The sequence below is a fragment of the Saccostrea echinata genome, unplaced genomic scaffold, assembly GCF_033153115.1.
Source record: "Saccostrea echinata isolate AGI-Se365-2 ecotype Australia unplaced genomic scaffold, CSIRO_AGI_Sech_v1 ptg000054l, whole genome shotgun sequence".
Taxonomy (NCBI): domain Eukaryota; kingdom Metazoa; phylum Mollusca; class Bivalvia; order Ostreida; family Ostreidae; genus Saccostrea; species Saccostrea echinata.
In genome coordinates this window covers 22,046,149-22,061,928 of record NW_026889803.1, presented here as the reverse complement: position 1 = coordinate 22,061,928, position 15,780 = coordinate 22,046,149, and the positions used below count along the sequence as shown (strand labels likewise).

At 31.0% G+C, this 15,780-nt stretch overlaps 1 protein-coding gene across 1 annotated transcript in view; it reads left to right on the top strand.

The window, feature by feature from the left end:
* LOC133206082 (phosphorylase b kinase gamma catalytic chain, liver/testis isoform-like) overlaps positions 1 to 15,780 on the top strand; it is a 213,814-nt gene that overhangs the window by 113,904 nt on the left and 84,130 nt on the right. Inside the window, 1 exon segment of the mRNA XM_061342012.1 lies at positions 711 to 783. Coding sequence (XP_061197996.1) covers positions 711 to 783 — 73 coding nt within the window.

Here is a 15,780-nt window from a genome sequence, read left to right as displayed (position 1 = left end):
GACAGTATCTATGTTTACTATAGTAGTCTATATATCGGCAAAATTAATGGGGGGCACCCCCCCCCCCCCCCCCCCCCCCCCCCCCCCCCCCCCCCCCCCCCCCCCCCCGGTTCCTAAGGCCATGTGGGAGCATTTAGGGAACATCTAGCTGTAACAATCTTCTGTTACAGTTAGTACTAGTTTAACTTGTTATGTTTTAATTTTACATAAAAAAAATTTGGGCTAGTTAGTTTGAGGTTTGGGCTAGTAATTTTTTACTGATCAGTAGCCCCTGGGCTAGTGGGTTTTCCAGGAAAATTTCAACCCCCAATGACTGATAAAATTTGAAGATGTCTTTACTGCAAAAATACAAAATTATACCTCATATTTGATTTTATTTCTCTAAAATATTTCTATTATGATTCAATATATTTTAATTCAAGCACTTTCTAAGATCTTGTTGAAATTTAAATATAAACTTTATGTTAAATAAGATATTAAATAAGATACTGTAAAATAATGTGTATGGCCATTTTTTAAAATAAGATATGAGTCATATCAGCTATATCTGCACCATTATGAAAATACAATAAATTTGAAAAATTATGTGTACATCTTTAAAGAGAAAGTATATGCTAGTTTGATGAAGCTTTTAGGACCAAGACACCAAAATGGAGTAGAGTAGCCATTTGGGGAAGATTTGTAATGGATATTTGATGTATCTGTTTCAGGATTATAATGAGGCAGTTGATAGAAGCTGTGGATTTTATACATAGTAAAGATATAGTGCACAGAGACTTAAAGGTAACATTTATACAATGTTTTAATAAGTTGTTTTTTTTTCGGATAACATGAATTAGTTGTGTTATTAATTACAAGAATTAACATTTTTCATTAAGGTTGAATTTTTTATATTACAATGTGTATATGTGTTACTTTCAAAATTCTTTGCCTCGCAATTGCAGGTGCCACATTTCACTTTCTGTCTGTAGATTGGGCATCTTGACTAGCTATATGTTCGCTCCTCTGTAAACTTAAACTCAACATTTTTAGCTCACTTGAGCTGAAAGCTCAGAGCTTTTCTGATCACCTGTTGTCTGTCTTCCGTCTGTCCATCCGTCTGTCCATCCATCCATCTGTAAACGTTTCTCATTTTCAACTTCTTCTCAAGAATCACTGGTGAATATTTTAACCAAACTTGGGTAAAGGGATGTTTAAATTGTAAAATGAAGGGCCAAGCCCCCATACAAGGGGGGATAATGAAGAAAAGACAAAAATAGAATGAGGTCAATAAAAAATCTTCTTTTCAAGAACCCCTGGGCAAGAAAAGCTGAAATTTATGTGGAATCTTCCTGAGGTGGTGTAGATTCAAAATTTTTCAAATCATGGCCCCCAGGGTAGGTTGGGGCCACAATGGGAATCAAGGTTTAACATTGAAATATAATGGATCTTTAAATCTTTAAAAAATCTTTTCAAGAAACAATGGGCCAGAAAAGATGAAACTTATGTGGAAGCCTCCTGAGGTAGTGCAGATTTTAAATTGTTCAAATCATGGCCCCCAGGGGTAGATGGGGCCACAAAAGCTGAAAATGTTGAAGCTCTCTGGTCTGTAGATTCTAAATTGTTCAAATTATGGCCCCTGGGGATAGGGTGGGGCCACATAGGGAATCAAAGTTTTTCATTGAATTATATGGGAAAAATCTTTAAAAATGTTTTCTCATGAACCACTGGGCTAGAAAAGTTGAAACTTATGTGAAAGCTTCCTGAGGTAATGTAGATTCTACCCCCAGGGGTAGGATGGGGCCACAATAATATTACAATGGCAAAAATCTGGTGAAGAACCATACCTGCCAAGTGACCTGCATTCGGTGGGTCACACCCGCAAAACTGACCTCTCACCCACCACTCATAATGACCCACGGCATGTCATCGTTTTCACCCGCAAAATCGATCATCCCCATATTTTAACCCAGCAAAGCAAAATTGCCTTAAAATCCCGATTTGAAAAATTCACCCTAAAATTTCTGATTTTCAGACTTTTACTACCGCCATGTTTTGTCATTTGGGATAAGAATATAAGACTTGTTTATTCAATTTACACAGATTAGTATCTTTGTTTATTTAACGCATGCAAAGGTGTTAATTAGCCACAGGAAATCACTTCTCGCTTGAATGCACACAACTGTCCAGGTACAGGTAACTTATAGTCTGGAGCAATTAGGGGATTAAACTTTTCCGTTTGAAGGGGTATATGCAAGGTGAAACGGTGTGTTCCCCGAACATCTACTGGACTAAACCAACATCTAATTATCACACTCAATTAAGGGGCTCTCTAAGGGGTACAGGTAGAGTCTACAATCATTTATGAAATAGCTTTACCTGTATTTTTTTAAGGAGGAATTCTACAGCAACAATAATTTTTGGATCTTTATGGCATTTCTTCGGAAACAAGATTTCAACATGGAAAGATTGATAAAAGATATTTATTGTTTTACATGATTTTTTTTTTCAGGGGAAATGTAAAAATCTTGAAGATTTTATCCATTAGTTTAAAAAAAAATGCTTAAAAAATGTGTTTTATTTTCATAAATAATTTTTTACCAAAAATAAAAAAAAAGGTTATCTGATTTTTCTTGAGATTTTTTTTTATTTTTAAACTCTAAAGGATCTTATTTGCAATTAAACAATCTTTTCATTTTCTCCTTAAAAAGCCCCCAAAATTCATAAAAATTAATTTAAACTAATATCAATCTTTCCATATTTAAGTCATATTTCAGAGGAGATATCTTAAAGATTGGTTGGATAAAATTTCTGTGAACATGTGGGTAGCATTCTTTCTTAAACAGGAAAAATCCCTAGATCATATAATTTTTCTATTCAATATATATTATTAAATGAGTTAAATAAATTTTGCTTTAGATACTTTTAATTTTATTTAGTTTTAATCACCGTTTCGAACCATTAATTCTAAATATTATAACAACAAATAATTTCAAAATTTTTGTTAGTTTGCATCATAAAATAATTTGTCAACCCCCCTTTCAAAAACTACACAACATATGTCTGAATTTGATGTAAATAAAACGGTGCTAACTTTAGATATTGCTTCCAAACAAGTAGCTATGGTTTAAACAGTGGGGGAAGGGGCAACCTCCCAAAGAAATCTGACAAGTAAAATTAAAATAATTTAAAAAAAACCCCTGAAAATCCTATTTTGTGTGTTCATGTGTGAGGAGGGGTGGACTTACTGTTTGTAGATTTTTTTTCAAGTGCTGGAATTCGCCAGCACTCAACTTTACAGCAACAGAAAGTAAGAGGGGCAGCATCTAAATGAAAATTTACATATTAGATCTAGAGGAATAGACTATACTACAGGAAAAGTCTATGCTCAGAAAAATGCCCCCCCCCCCTTTTTCGTTCTGTGTACCTGCAAATGCGATTTGTAAAAAGTTCTCCATGTTTAATAATTAGATTAAACAAAGCTTAAAATGTGAATATGTGATGTAAGTGATGCTTTAAGTGCCAAGTGTTAGGTTTGTTTGAAAATAATTCATAACATGCTATTTGTTAATTTAAATGTCTTGTACAGTTATGTTTCTTTTTTGAATTTGAATGTATTTTAAATAAAGATATTTATTACATGTACACATATATGAAAAAATATTTGTTCTGTGCCTTCAATAATAGCATGTATTTAATCAATAAATATGTGCTTTAGTACACAATTTTATCAGTAAATATTAAATCATTTAATTTTGTCTACTTTGTTAAATCAAGGTAACACAGGTAAACTCTACCTGGACCCCTTAGAGGGCCTCTTAATTGAGTGTGATAATTAAATAGTTGTTTTAGGGAGTAAACGTTCGGGGAATAAACCGGTGAAACACATAGATTTAGGGGTTAATTAAATATCATTTTATTAAAACAGAAATTAAATACAATGACATGATAAACAAACAGTATTAAAATTGGAATCATTTTTTAAAAATGTAAGTAGAAAACTACAAAGCATAGGCTGATTTTATCTGCTTATATTGAAAATATTGTAAAGTTTATAGGTTAAAATAAGATGATATTAAGATGAAACAAAAAAGTCTCATGTCAAGTACACTGAATTTCTTCTCCCTCCCCTCTCCCAAAGGTAATATTGTACATTGTATTTCTTTGTTATATGTTATGACAAGGGAATTCCCACATGACACTGCCAAGACTGCAAAAATTCATCATGACTATAACGATTTTATTTTTTGTTTGGGATGGGAGGTATCCCTCATAATTTGTTTTACATTTAACAATATGGAAGACAAGCCTGTGTTAAATAATTGATGATCTTAAGAGTAAATTTATTCAAAATTTTTGTGTGTGTGATAAAATTAATAATAGGAAATAAAACAGCACATATTTCTTATCCTCCCTTAAAAAATGTTGTCGCGCGCTATCACCCAACATTTCATTTCTGAATGTTGGGTCATGACCCCCCACAGCACCAATTTTGGTTGGCAGGTATGGAAGAACATCATGGCCAGAGTTACTCAGGTGAGTGTTGTGGCCCATGGGCCTCTTGTAAAATTAATTTGATATAAATTTTTAAAATTAATTTCATTTTGTATAATATAATATTTTTTTATATTTAAGTAACAAATTGCAGAGTGTCTTGACTCACTAAGATGACAGTTTTACAGTCTAAGAATAAACATAATGATAAGGCTTGAGCATTGTTCTTCATTATGAAAAATACAATGAATAATGCTGCAAATGGGATTTGTAAAACTATCACACAACCATGTAGTTGAAAAATACTTTATATGTACTTTAAAAAGCAGGCTTCCTAATTAAACAGCTTTGGCACAGTAAAGATGTGCTAATTAATGATTACTGTTAATAAATGAATATAATAGAGGACTCATGCCTCCGAATACTTAATCTGCCATTTTTAGGGATCCAAAATCGAGCTTGATTCATTTTTCCTGTATTCACCCTATCATACATATGTAATTCTATGTAATATTTAATTTGTTTTCAATTCAATTCAATAAATGAAATTTGTTATTCATATAACAAATCCATCTATCATTTACCTTATAATGTAGTAGGTACAAAATGCTGAAAAAACATATAAAAACCATGATTTACCCTTCTTTTTAAGCTCACCTGAGCTACTCAGGTGAGCATTTTGGCCACAATGCTCACCTGAGTAATTATGGCTCTCCTGTTCTCGTTAAATATATCATTTAGGTATTTATTAAAAACAATTGTATTAAACTGCCTTCTAAAACAAAAGGGACAGGGGCCACATAACTCACCTGAGCACTGCATGTGGCTAGGAAAAAAGCAAAAATCAGTTTAGTATTGAAAAGTCTAAATGCGTAAGTGGTCCCGACCTAACCCTAAAAGGGAGAGGGGAAGGGGTATGATTTGAACTAATTGAATCTACACTACCTAAGGATGCTTACATATTATTTTGACTAACTGTGACTTTTTTCCTTTAAGTTTGAACTTTCATTGTGGCCCCACCCTACCCACGGGGGGTCATGATTTGAACAAACTTTAAACTACACTATTTGAGGATGCTTCCATGTAAATATGACCAATCATAGCTTGGCTGTTCTTGAGAAGAAGATTTTTTGAAGATTTTTCCTATAATTACTCCTATGTAAAACTTTGATCCTCCATTGTGGCCCCACCCTACCCCTGGGGCAGGGTTGGGTTCATTTACTTTGAAATGTAATTAATTACTTTCAAATACATTGATAATTTTGTCAATTACTTGCAATTACAATTACATTGATTTTTACAAATGTAGTTAATTACTCTCAATTACTTTGAAGAATGTAATTAAATACATTTCAATTACTTTAGTATTATTTTCAAAAATCTTGAAGAACAGATACATGTAAATTTTAGGTAGGGGTTATATTTAAAATAAATAGCGTCAGGTGCCTTTGATGACATTGTGTTTCATCAACACAAGACCTACGTGTACATATTTATCAATCACCAAAATAAAATGAAATTTGATTGTAAGTGAGTTTCCAGGACTTATTGAATCGAATGTAAAATATTCTAAATTATTTCATCTGTAGGTAAGCTTTACACCTGTTAACAATTTTCATAAAATAAATAATACTTGAATTATATAATATCTATTTCAGATACTAAATTTATTTATAAAGATATATGTTAAGAATGATGTTAAAATAATGATTTAATAAAGATTTCTTCTCTGAAATAAATAAATAATTGAACATTCTTAATTGTTAGTATTAAATAAATCACCTCTAAAGGACATATCTTTAAACTTAAACAAAGCATGGTATAAGTAACCTTTCGGGGGATTGTTTTGATAGCAATTTACAGCTGTGATTTGAAGAGCCACAAGGCAGGTCTCAATGACACATTAAACTATTTTCTTTTTTAAATTCAAGCAACAAAAACTTGAAGTGTTTCATGGCTATACCGTAGAAGGATATAGAACAAAATTTTAGATAAACATTGAACTCATATTAATTCTATATGGTACGGAAGCGTATTAGTGCCACTTGGACACTTTTTGTATTTTTTCATTTTCCACACTTTAATCTGTAAATTTTACACTTTAATCTGTAAATTTTACACATTAATCTGTAAAATTTACACTTTAATCTGTAAAATTTACACTTTAATCTGTAAATTTTACACTTTAATGTGTAAAATTTACACTTTAATCTGTAAATTTAACACTTTAATGTGTAAAATTTACACTTTAATCTATAAATTTTACACATTAAAGTAAGTTTTACACTTTAATCTGTAAATTTTACACATTAATCTGTAAAATTTACAATTTAAAGACGTACAACACACTGGGGGAGATAACTCTTGCGATTTCAATGAAACGTTTAACATAACGTTAAATTTGATGTTAATTACGAAGCGTCAAAATGACGAGAAATACGATCCCGATGTTAATGTAAAAAAAAAAAAAAATAGAATAGAGGTTTTTATTGTGGTTTCTTTAGGAATACCAAATCCTATCCTTGATCATTTGCGCAATTGCATTTAATCTTCCCCCTCCATAAAAAGAAGAAAAAAACAGGTTCCTTAAACTTCTTTAATTTAAATTTTGTTAATTAATTCTTTAATATTGTATTTAGGCATTTTTTAATCTAAAAATGTTAATGCTGATCTACATTGCTTTTTCCCGTTACAATCGGCCGCATAACATTGAGAATAAATATTACCAGTATGTCTAAATATTATCATATTACGAAAATAAACATTTTCTTACTTTTCTTTGAAAAAAAAAATACAAAGAGTAACCGTTTTCAGAAGGTCACTGATCAAAGAGAAACAACTCTAAAAATGTAGCAGGTGTATGTCTTTCCTCCCCTTAGCTGAGTTATTCCTCCTGTTTTCTGAAGAATTATGGGTTTTTTCCCTCACAAATACACAGATACATTTACAGTGTGTTCCAAGGAACACAAGAACTGAAAGCCAAAGTTTATACAAATTAAAGTAAGTATCAACAGTGAAAAATTATTTACTGAAATTAATACAACAGTTGCACCCCATTGAGAAAATTTTTTACTGTAAACAATTTCAGTTCGCATTTCCTCGAATAAAAACAAAACAATTGATACCAATGTAGATGATACCATTGTAAGTGATTCAGGGACATGAATAATTTTTGATATTGATAAATAATTTACAATTTGGTACAGTTGAAGTTAATATGGACAAATATATCATTTCCATTTTATTTATTGAAACAACAGAAGGATACAATATCCGGGGGGGGGGGGGGGGGGGGGGGGGGGGGGGGCACCCCTCTCGTTTGAAAACAGAAATAATTTAAAACCTATATGTACATATATTCCATATATTCCATTTTCATCACAAGAGAGTTGTATATACACCACTGTTGTTCACTTAAAAAATAATATTCAATGCAAGTAGAAGTCATATAAAGGTTTGAAATTGCACCTGTGTGCATGAACTCCAAACCGGACAGGTGGTCATAAAATACTTAGAAAAATAGTTTACTAAATATAAATATATAAAAAAAAATATTAAGAATAACAAAAAGGATTAGTAGTCAATATTTAATCTGTATGCACGAATGAAGGACATTACTTTAGGTGTTAAATATGCCAATTATATAAAATCTGCAGACGTAACCGATGCTTTTTTTTTCAAATGTCCTGCATTGCAGAGAAGAATTGGGGGGGGGGGGGGGGGTCTTAAAATTTCAGAAATTGCTTGTTCATCTTCATTTAAATGCAGATGTAAAGTTTTATATTTGTGATAAATATAATGTACATTACATTTTTAAAGTAAAAGATATTTTCCAGCTAGGAATTTTTATTTGTATTGGTAGAATCATAGCATTGCTTTCGTCCCAAGTCTGAAAGATGCTGTGAGAAACGTAACTTACGGAGAGAGGAGGAGGAGAGATTTTCCGCTATAAATTCAAAACCCGTTGTTTAAAAATTTTTTTTTAAAATTATCAAGAACATTTTGATAATCAGTTACAAGAAGTAATTATTTTTTTTCAAAATTAAATGACAGATTTTTTCATAAAAAAATATTTCATTTGAAAATCACGCATTTTTCAATGCGAAAATGAACCATAGTTTTTCAGTTTAAATTCTTCGAAATCGTTTTTCTTGAAGTGTACCTCTACAAAATCACTTTGTTTGTGTGTTTAATAGTTAAACAAACAATTCAGCAAATTTTGATAGCCTGACTAACCTTAAATATTTTAAAATGAGGGATTTTATAGTTAGTTGGTTGAATTTTTTTTGTACTCGAGATCAGCTAAAGGGGGGTAACTTTAGGAACTTCCTGTCCAAATTCGGCTCAAACGATTTTGACCAAAATGTACATACACATAGTAGATATTGTCATGTATAAGATATATAAAAATAGCGAAAATTAAACAACAGAAAATTTTTGGGGTAGGTGTGTTGTACATCCTTAATCTGTGTAATTTACACTTTTATCTGTTTAATTCACATAATGAATTTGGCAACTTCATACATCTTCTAAAGTAACACACCTTAAAGCCAACAGACCATGAATCCTGCATGATAAAATTTAATTTTGATTTCTTATTAGGTCACCTGAGTCACTCAGGTGACCTATTGCTATCTCTTTTCGTCCGTCATCATGCGCCGTGCGTCGGTCGTAAACTTTTGAACATTTTCAGCTTCTTCTCTGGAACCCCAGCAAACCAATTTCAACCAATTTTGGCATATAGCATCTATGGATGAAGGGGAACAAAAATTTTGAAATTCGTGGCCCCTGCCTCTGGGGCCTGAGGGGTGGGGCCAAAACCATCAAAATTAATGCAATCTTTAAAAATCTTCTTTTTTACTCCTGGACATCAAGCAGTCAAACTGTTGGCATGATTGTAATAAGAATTGAGCCCTCTACCAAAATTGTGAAATTCATGGCCCCAGGGTCAGGGGTTCTAGTGCTAGGGTGGGGCTATATAGATCATACAGTGAAAGTGCATTATTTCTTTGAAAATCTTCTTCTCTACTCCTGGGTATTATTTAAACAAATGCATAGTTATGATAAGCAAGGATGCTTCTTCCAAAATTGTGAATTTCATGATCCCTGGATCAGAGGTTCTGATGTTAGGGCGGGGGTCTATTTATTATAGAGTGAAAATGCATTAATGCTTTAAAAATCTTCTCTGCACCTGGGCATACCAGAGGCAAAAAAAGTTAAAGTTTTAATAAGGAAGTGTATTTTTACCAGATTTTTGAACATCAGGACCATTTGGTCAAGTGTTCTGGTCCAGGCCAGGGCTCTATTAATTTGTATTCTACTGAGAGGAGTTATTCCTCTTTGCCATTTACTTGTGATAATTAATCACTGTAAATAATGTACTTGAAAGGTTAATAGAATAAGAGAATTATGCAAGAATTTTTATTGTATAATACAAAAAGTACTTCCATAGTTTTAATGATCAGGTAGACTTGTAAATAATAGATAAATAAAAATGAGACAAAAATAACTTGTCTTATTAATGTTCATCAAAGACCAAGAGAGGCCAATTTAAGAGATTTCAAGAAGGAATTAAAAGAGTACAGAAGCACTGGTAGTTTGTTTACATACTGTCTGGTGAGAGTGATAAATGGGGAACAGATTAGAACCTAATTTATGAACTGTTAATGAATACTAGACTAATAATATTGTTGATCCTGATCACCCTATTTTTCTTGCTTTTGGGCAACAAAGCTTCACCTTTCAGTTCATTTTATACTCTATGGATCCTCTAAATTGTTGTATTATACTCAGGTGACCGTTAAGGCCCTTGGGCCTCTTGTTTAACAATTAACGTGGAAAATAATTACTTATCAGATATTATATGTATTGATATAATACAAATAATTAGCAATCTAGTATCACTGATATAATAAGACTTTCAAAGAATATTTGAAAGAATTATGAATTCAGTGAAAGTGAAGAGCAAAGCAAACACACATATCTCAATGAATATGATACTGACATCATTATACGCAAATTCATTTGATATACGGCAGTTCAATTATTGATAGCATTAATTGAATTACATTCAACATTTATTTACGGGCACCAATTGAATTACTTACTGAATTGAAAATTTTTTAATAACCAATCAATATATTAGTTACTAAAGTATATACATGCACAGTCCCTGAAATGTTCTACTTTCCCATTTTTCCATTCGCTCACTGTTCGTTCACCTTGCGTTCACCGTGCGCTCGCGTTCACCATTCACAAAGCGTTCAGCGTTCGCTCTTCGTTTGTTCACTTTGTGTTCACCTTGCGTTCAGCGTTCACTTATCGTTCAGTCTTCAGTGTCATTTGGAACTCCGAAGTGAAAAGACTTATCTTTTTTAAGTAAGGATTTACGGGTTTTTTTTAATTTAATAATTTACATATCGTGTTTAAAGAATCATTATTTCATGGGGAAAAATTATCCACAATATTCTAACATGCTATTTTTTTATTATTCTAACTTAGATGTAAGGTTATTTATTAATTTACTCTGGAAAATAAATGTTGTTATAAGTATGTACCAATGTAGAACGATGCCGAAAAATTAAATTTAAACACGGGCAATATACAGATACTTCAAGCACTGCAACATTTTATTGTTATGTTAAAGACCACAAATCGTTAATAGAGAGATAATTAGCCAAGTCAAATAATTACGCAGCAAAATTACAAAAATATTTATTTCCAACATATTTCTAACATGTTTTTTTTTTCAACTACTACAGAAATATATTATAGAACTAGTTCTGAGAGTTATACATAGTACTGCAGATATCCTGTTAATTATTACCTTTGGAGCGAATTAAATTGATAGTGTGGTTAAAGGAAATATTTATTTAACACTACAGAATTTTCTCTACTATAATATATAAAGTCTATAGCTATAGAAAAAAAATTCTTCCTTCACCGTAACTTTATATGTTTGCCATTCGATATGATTAATAGCAGCCCCCCCCCCTTTTTCCCCCTAAATCGGTTACTTATTCAGTATTTCCAGTTTATTTTAATTAACATTTAAAAAGAAGTTAATGTGTTTTGTAGCACAAAAATTTCAGTCTCAAAACAAACATGCATCTAAAAAAGTCACTAAACAATTGTAGTTCAAAATGTACATGTGTCGGCGGTGGTATTTTAAACTGGCAGAGAGTATGTTTCAAATTCAAGTGTTAATGCCCAATGTATTTTATTTATTTATTTATTATTGAAATGTTGGAATCAAATCTAGAAATGATAAAAATAAATGTTAAAACTTGTTGGAAATACTTGCACTTCGTCTTCAGTGTGACGAGATTTTCACACCTGCACAGTATCGAATGATTTTGATTGACAGGACAAGCACGTGGACTTCGTGTGAACTTGAAGCTGGAAAATAAAAACGAGTATGACTGTCAAATAGATGGATTAAAATTTTGTTGATTAAAAAAAAGTTACTTTCACTGTCTGATACATTTAGAAAAATAATTAAGAATTTTTGTTTGATATAGGTACAAACATTTCGTGAAGCCTGAAAGGGGAGGGGGACGGAATCTCTCTCTCTCTCTCTCTCTCTCTTATTTGTCTGTTTAATAAAAAAAATTGACAGCATATTACTTAAATATCAAGTTCTAAAAATTTAATTTATAGCAAATAATATGAATATGCCTCTTCGTATTATCTTGTCCGAGTATAATCACGGGGAAATATCTACAGGTACATGTAGAAGTCTGCTCAATAAATCATCATGGAAAATAGAAATGACACATAAATATATTATTGCATTAAAAATTTAAATACGAGCGTATTTATGCAATACGTCCACTGACCTTTGTAATTAAAAAAATGTTTTTTCATTATTTTACATGAAATCGCCTTGGCACGGAAATATATGAATGGCTGTTACAACCGTTTTAATTCATTCTATAAGTCAGAAGTTTTCTCTTATTTGGAATGGTTTTTTTAATATCAAATAAGAATAAACATATTTATTTTCCAACTAAAATAATTTTATCTTTTATACTACAGCGTTTGGCAACAATTGCAATGTTTTACAGCAATAAAAATCATGTGATTAAAACTTAATGTGCATGCATCGTCTTTCTTAGGATAATTTTGGAGCATTTATTTAATTAATTTATTCATTTATTGATTTGTTTATTTATTTATTATTTTTTTGGCACCTGACATTAGAATACAATAAAATAGTTTCAATGCAAGGAAAAGATCAGAGGCATTCCGAATAAATCGTTCATCTTGCGTTCACCATTCGTTCACCGTTCACTTTGCGTTTTGAAACAGCATAGAAATTAATATCCTTTGATTCAATGATGTTTCTTTGTTGTTACGTTCTAAAATTTTAACTGTTATATTTTACATCATGATCATAGACCCATAAACTTGCAATAGCAATCTGAACTGCAAATGAGAAGACAAATATATTTGAGATATATATTTTTAACTGTTCGTCGCTCTTTACTATATAATATACTGGATTGAAAGCAGATTCCCGATATTTTGCTGGGGAAAATTAAGAGGCCAATGAGCAAATCACCCTTATTACTTATCATTTATACATGTATAAACTTTTATGCAAACACCTGTGACCATATCAGATTTATACTTTTTTTCAAATGCCATAGTTATAACACCATGAAACGACTATTCAATTATAACAGATTATGTACAGTATAAGTTTTTCAGATTAAAGTGTAAATTTTTCACTTTAATGTGTAAAATTTATATATTAAAGTGTAAATTTTACACATTAAAGTGTAGAATTAACAGATTAAAGTGTAAATTTTACAGATTAATGTGTAAAATTTACAGTTTAATGTGTAAAATTTACAGAATAAAGTGTAAAATTAACAGATTAAATTGTAGATTTTACAGATTAATGTGTAAAATTTACAGTTTAATGTGTAAAATTTACACATTAAAGTGTAAAATTTACAGATTAAAGTGTAAAATTTACAGATTGTGTAAATTTTACAGATAAATGTGTAAATTTTACAGTTAAATGTGTAAAATATACAGATTAAAGTGTAAAATTTACAGATTAACGTGTAAATTTTACAGATAAATGTGTAAATTTTAAGTTAAATGTGTAAAATTTACAGATTAAAGTGTAAAATTTACAGATTAAAGTGTAAATTTTACACTTTAATGTGTAAAATTTACAGATTAATGTGTAAATTTTACACTTTAAAATGTAAATTTTACAGATTAAAGTGCAAAATTTACACATTAAAGTGTAAAATAAAAAGTGTCAAAATGGCCCTAATAGGCTTCTGAAATATGGTGCATCATGATTATAAAGCAAACTATTATTATAAACAAGCCAATATATCAAATTTCATTCATAAGGATGTAAGAAAAAGTTTGAGAATTTGAAAAATAAAAGGGCTGAGGATGTTATAAATGAATAGACAGAAATGTATAATGTAACTGTGATGGAAATATTCCCCTATTAAATACGAATAATATATATTATTTAAAGTAATTGAAATGTAATTGAAAAGTAATTGAAATAACCTGGTATTTTTTCAGTGTAATTAATTAAATTACAAATACAAGTAATTGAAGAAATGGTTAATTACAAATTACTTTAATTACTTTGAAAAATGTAATTAATTACACTCAATTACAATTACTTTTTTCAATTACCCCATCCCTGCCCTGGGGGTCATGATTTGAACAAACTTGAATCTACACTATATGACAATGATTCCACATGAGTTTCATCTTTCCTGGCCCATTGGTTCTTGAGAAGATGATTTTAAAGATTTTTCCTGTATATTCCTATGTTATACTTTGATAGTCCATTGTGGCCCCACCCTAAAATTTTACCCAACTTTAACCTTGACCATAACTTTTGAATAGTTGAAGCTAGGGCTTTCATACTTCACATGTGTACTCCTTGTGACAAGACCTTCCTTCGGATACCAACCACTTTGACCACTTTGACCCTTTGCCCTTGACCTAGGAGTTTGACCAACTTTGAAAAACTTTAATCTTGGCCATAACTTTAGAACGGTTGGTGCTTAGAGGGCTTTTATATTAAAAATATCTATTCCTTGTGACAAGACCCTCCTTTGGATACCAACGACTTTGACCTTGACCTAGGAGTTTGACCTACTTTGAAAAACTTTAACATTGGCCATAACTTTTGAATGGTTGGTGCTAGGGCTTTCATACTTCACATATGTAATCCTTGTGACAAGACCTTCCTTTGAATACCAACCACTTTGACCCTTTGATCTTGATAACTTTCAATAACTTTAATCTTGGCTATACTTTTAAACATTTGGTGCTATATGTAGGGCTGTGCGGTGCACCGAAAATTTCGGTGCACCGCGGTTCATACTGTTCTATTCGATGCACCGATCCAGAATTCCGGAATTCGGTTCGGTTCAAAATTTACATAACACGTATAAACAAAAATGGCCGCCAATTGGAGATCAGAAGTGTTTGTTTTCATGATTTTAATACTTTTTATAATGATTGTGCCAGTTTGAAGTCAGTGATTAGTTTTTTTATTCCACAAACACCCCTTACTTTTACAATGGAGATTAGTTTAAATTAGTATGGGCTAGTAAATGACCTGACGGGCTAGTGAAAAAGTAAAAGGTATTTTCCAAGTTATGCTTTTAAATCCCCAACCAATGAAAAAAATCAAAGAAGTTCTCTTGTTCATATCTCTTCTATCTAATTCTTTTAGCACTTCTACATTATTTATTTATTTCTAAAAGCCATGAAAACGATCGCCTTTTTTCTACTAATCCGAATTTCCTCCATTCCGATTTTATGGAAAATACATGTAGATATCACATTAATGATTAAATTATTTCCAGCTACTCAACTAATTAACTGAAGATTTACAAGGGTTATCAAAAATAATTATATTAACATTGTTTCTGAAAATTTGAATTAAAAAAAAAATAAATCACCTAGCTTTCACTTCATTTTGGAAGAGGAAGTTCAATGATCAGAAAAAAAGATGAATGTATACTACCATGTTAAAAGGTATCTATAGCATGATTGTTCATTCTGTTAAATTCAGCCTTAAATAATTTCTCTGATTATTTATTTATCATTGACTCAGAAGAAAAATACAAAATGAGAAAATAAGCAGAAGAAATATGAAAAGAAGAGTAATTCATTATGAAATGGAATAAAATAAATTAAATAATACAACAAAAGGTTTCAAATTTTATTATTTTTCTGGGCTAGTAGAAATTTTACTTTAGCTAGTAAAAATGTCAAATCCACTAGCCTCACTTGTTGTGTCTCAGAAAA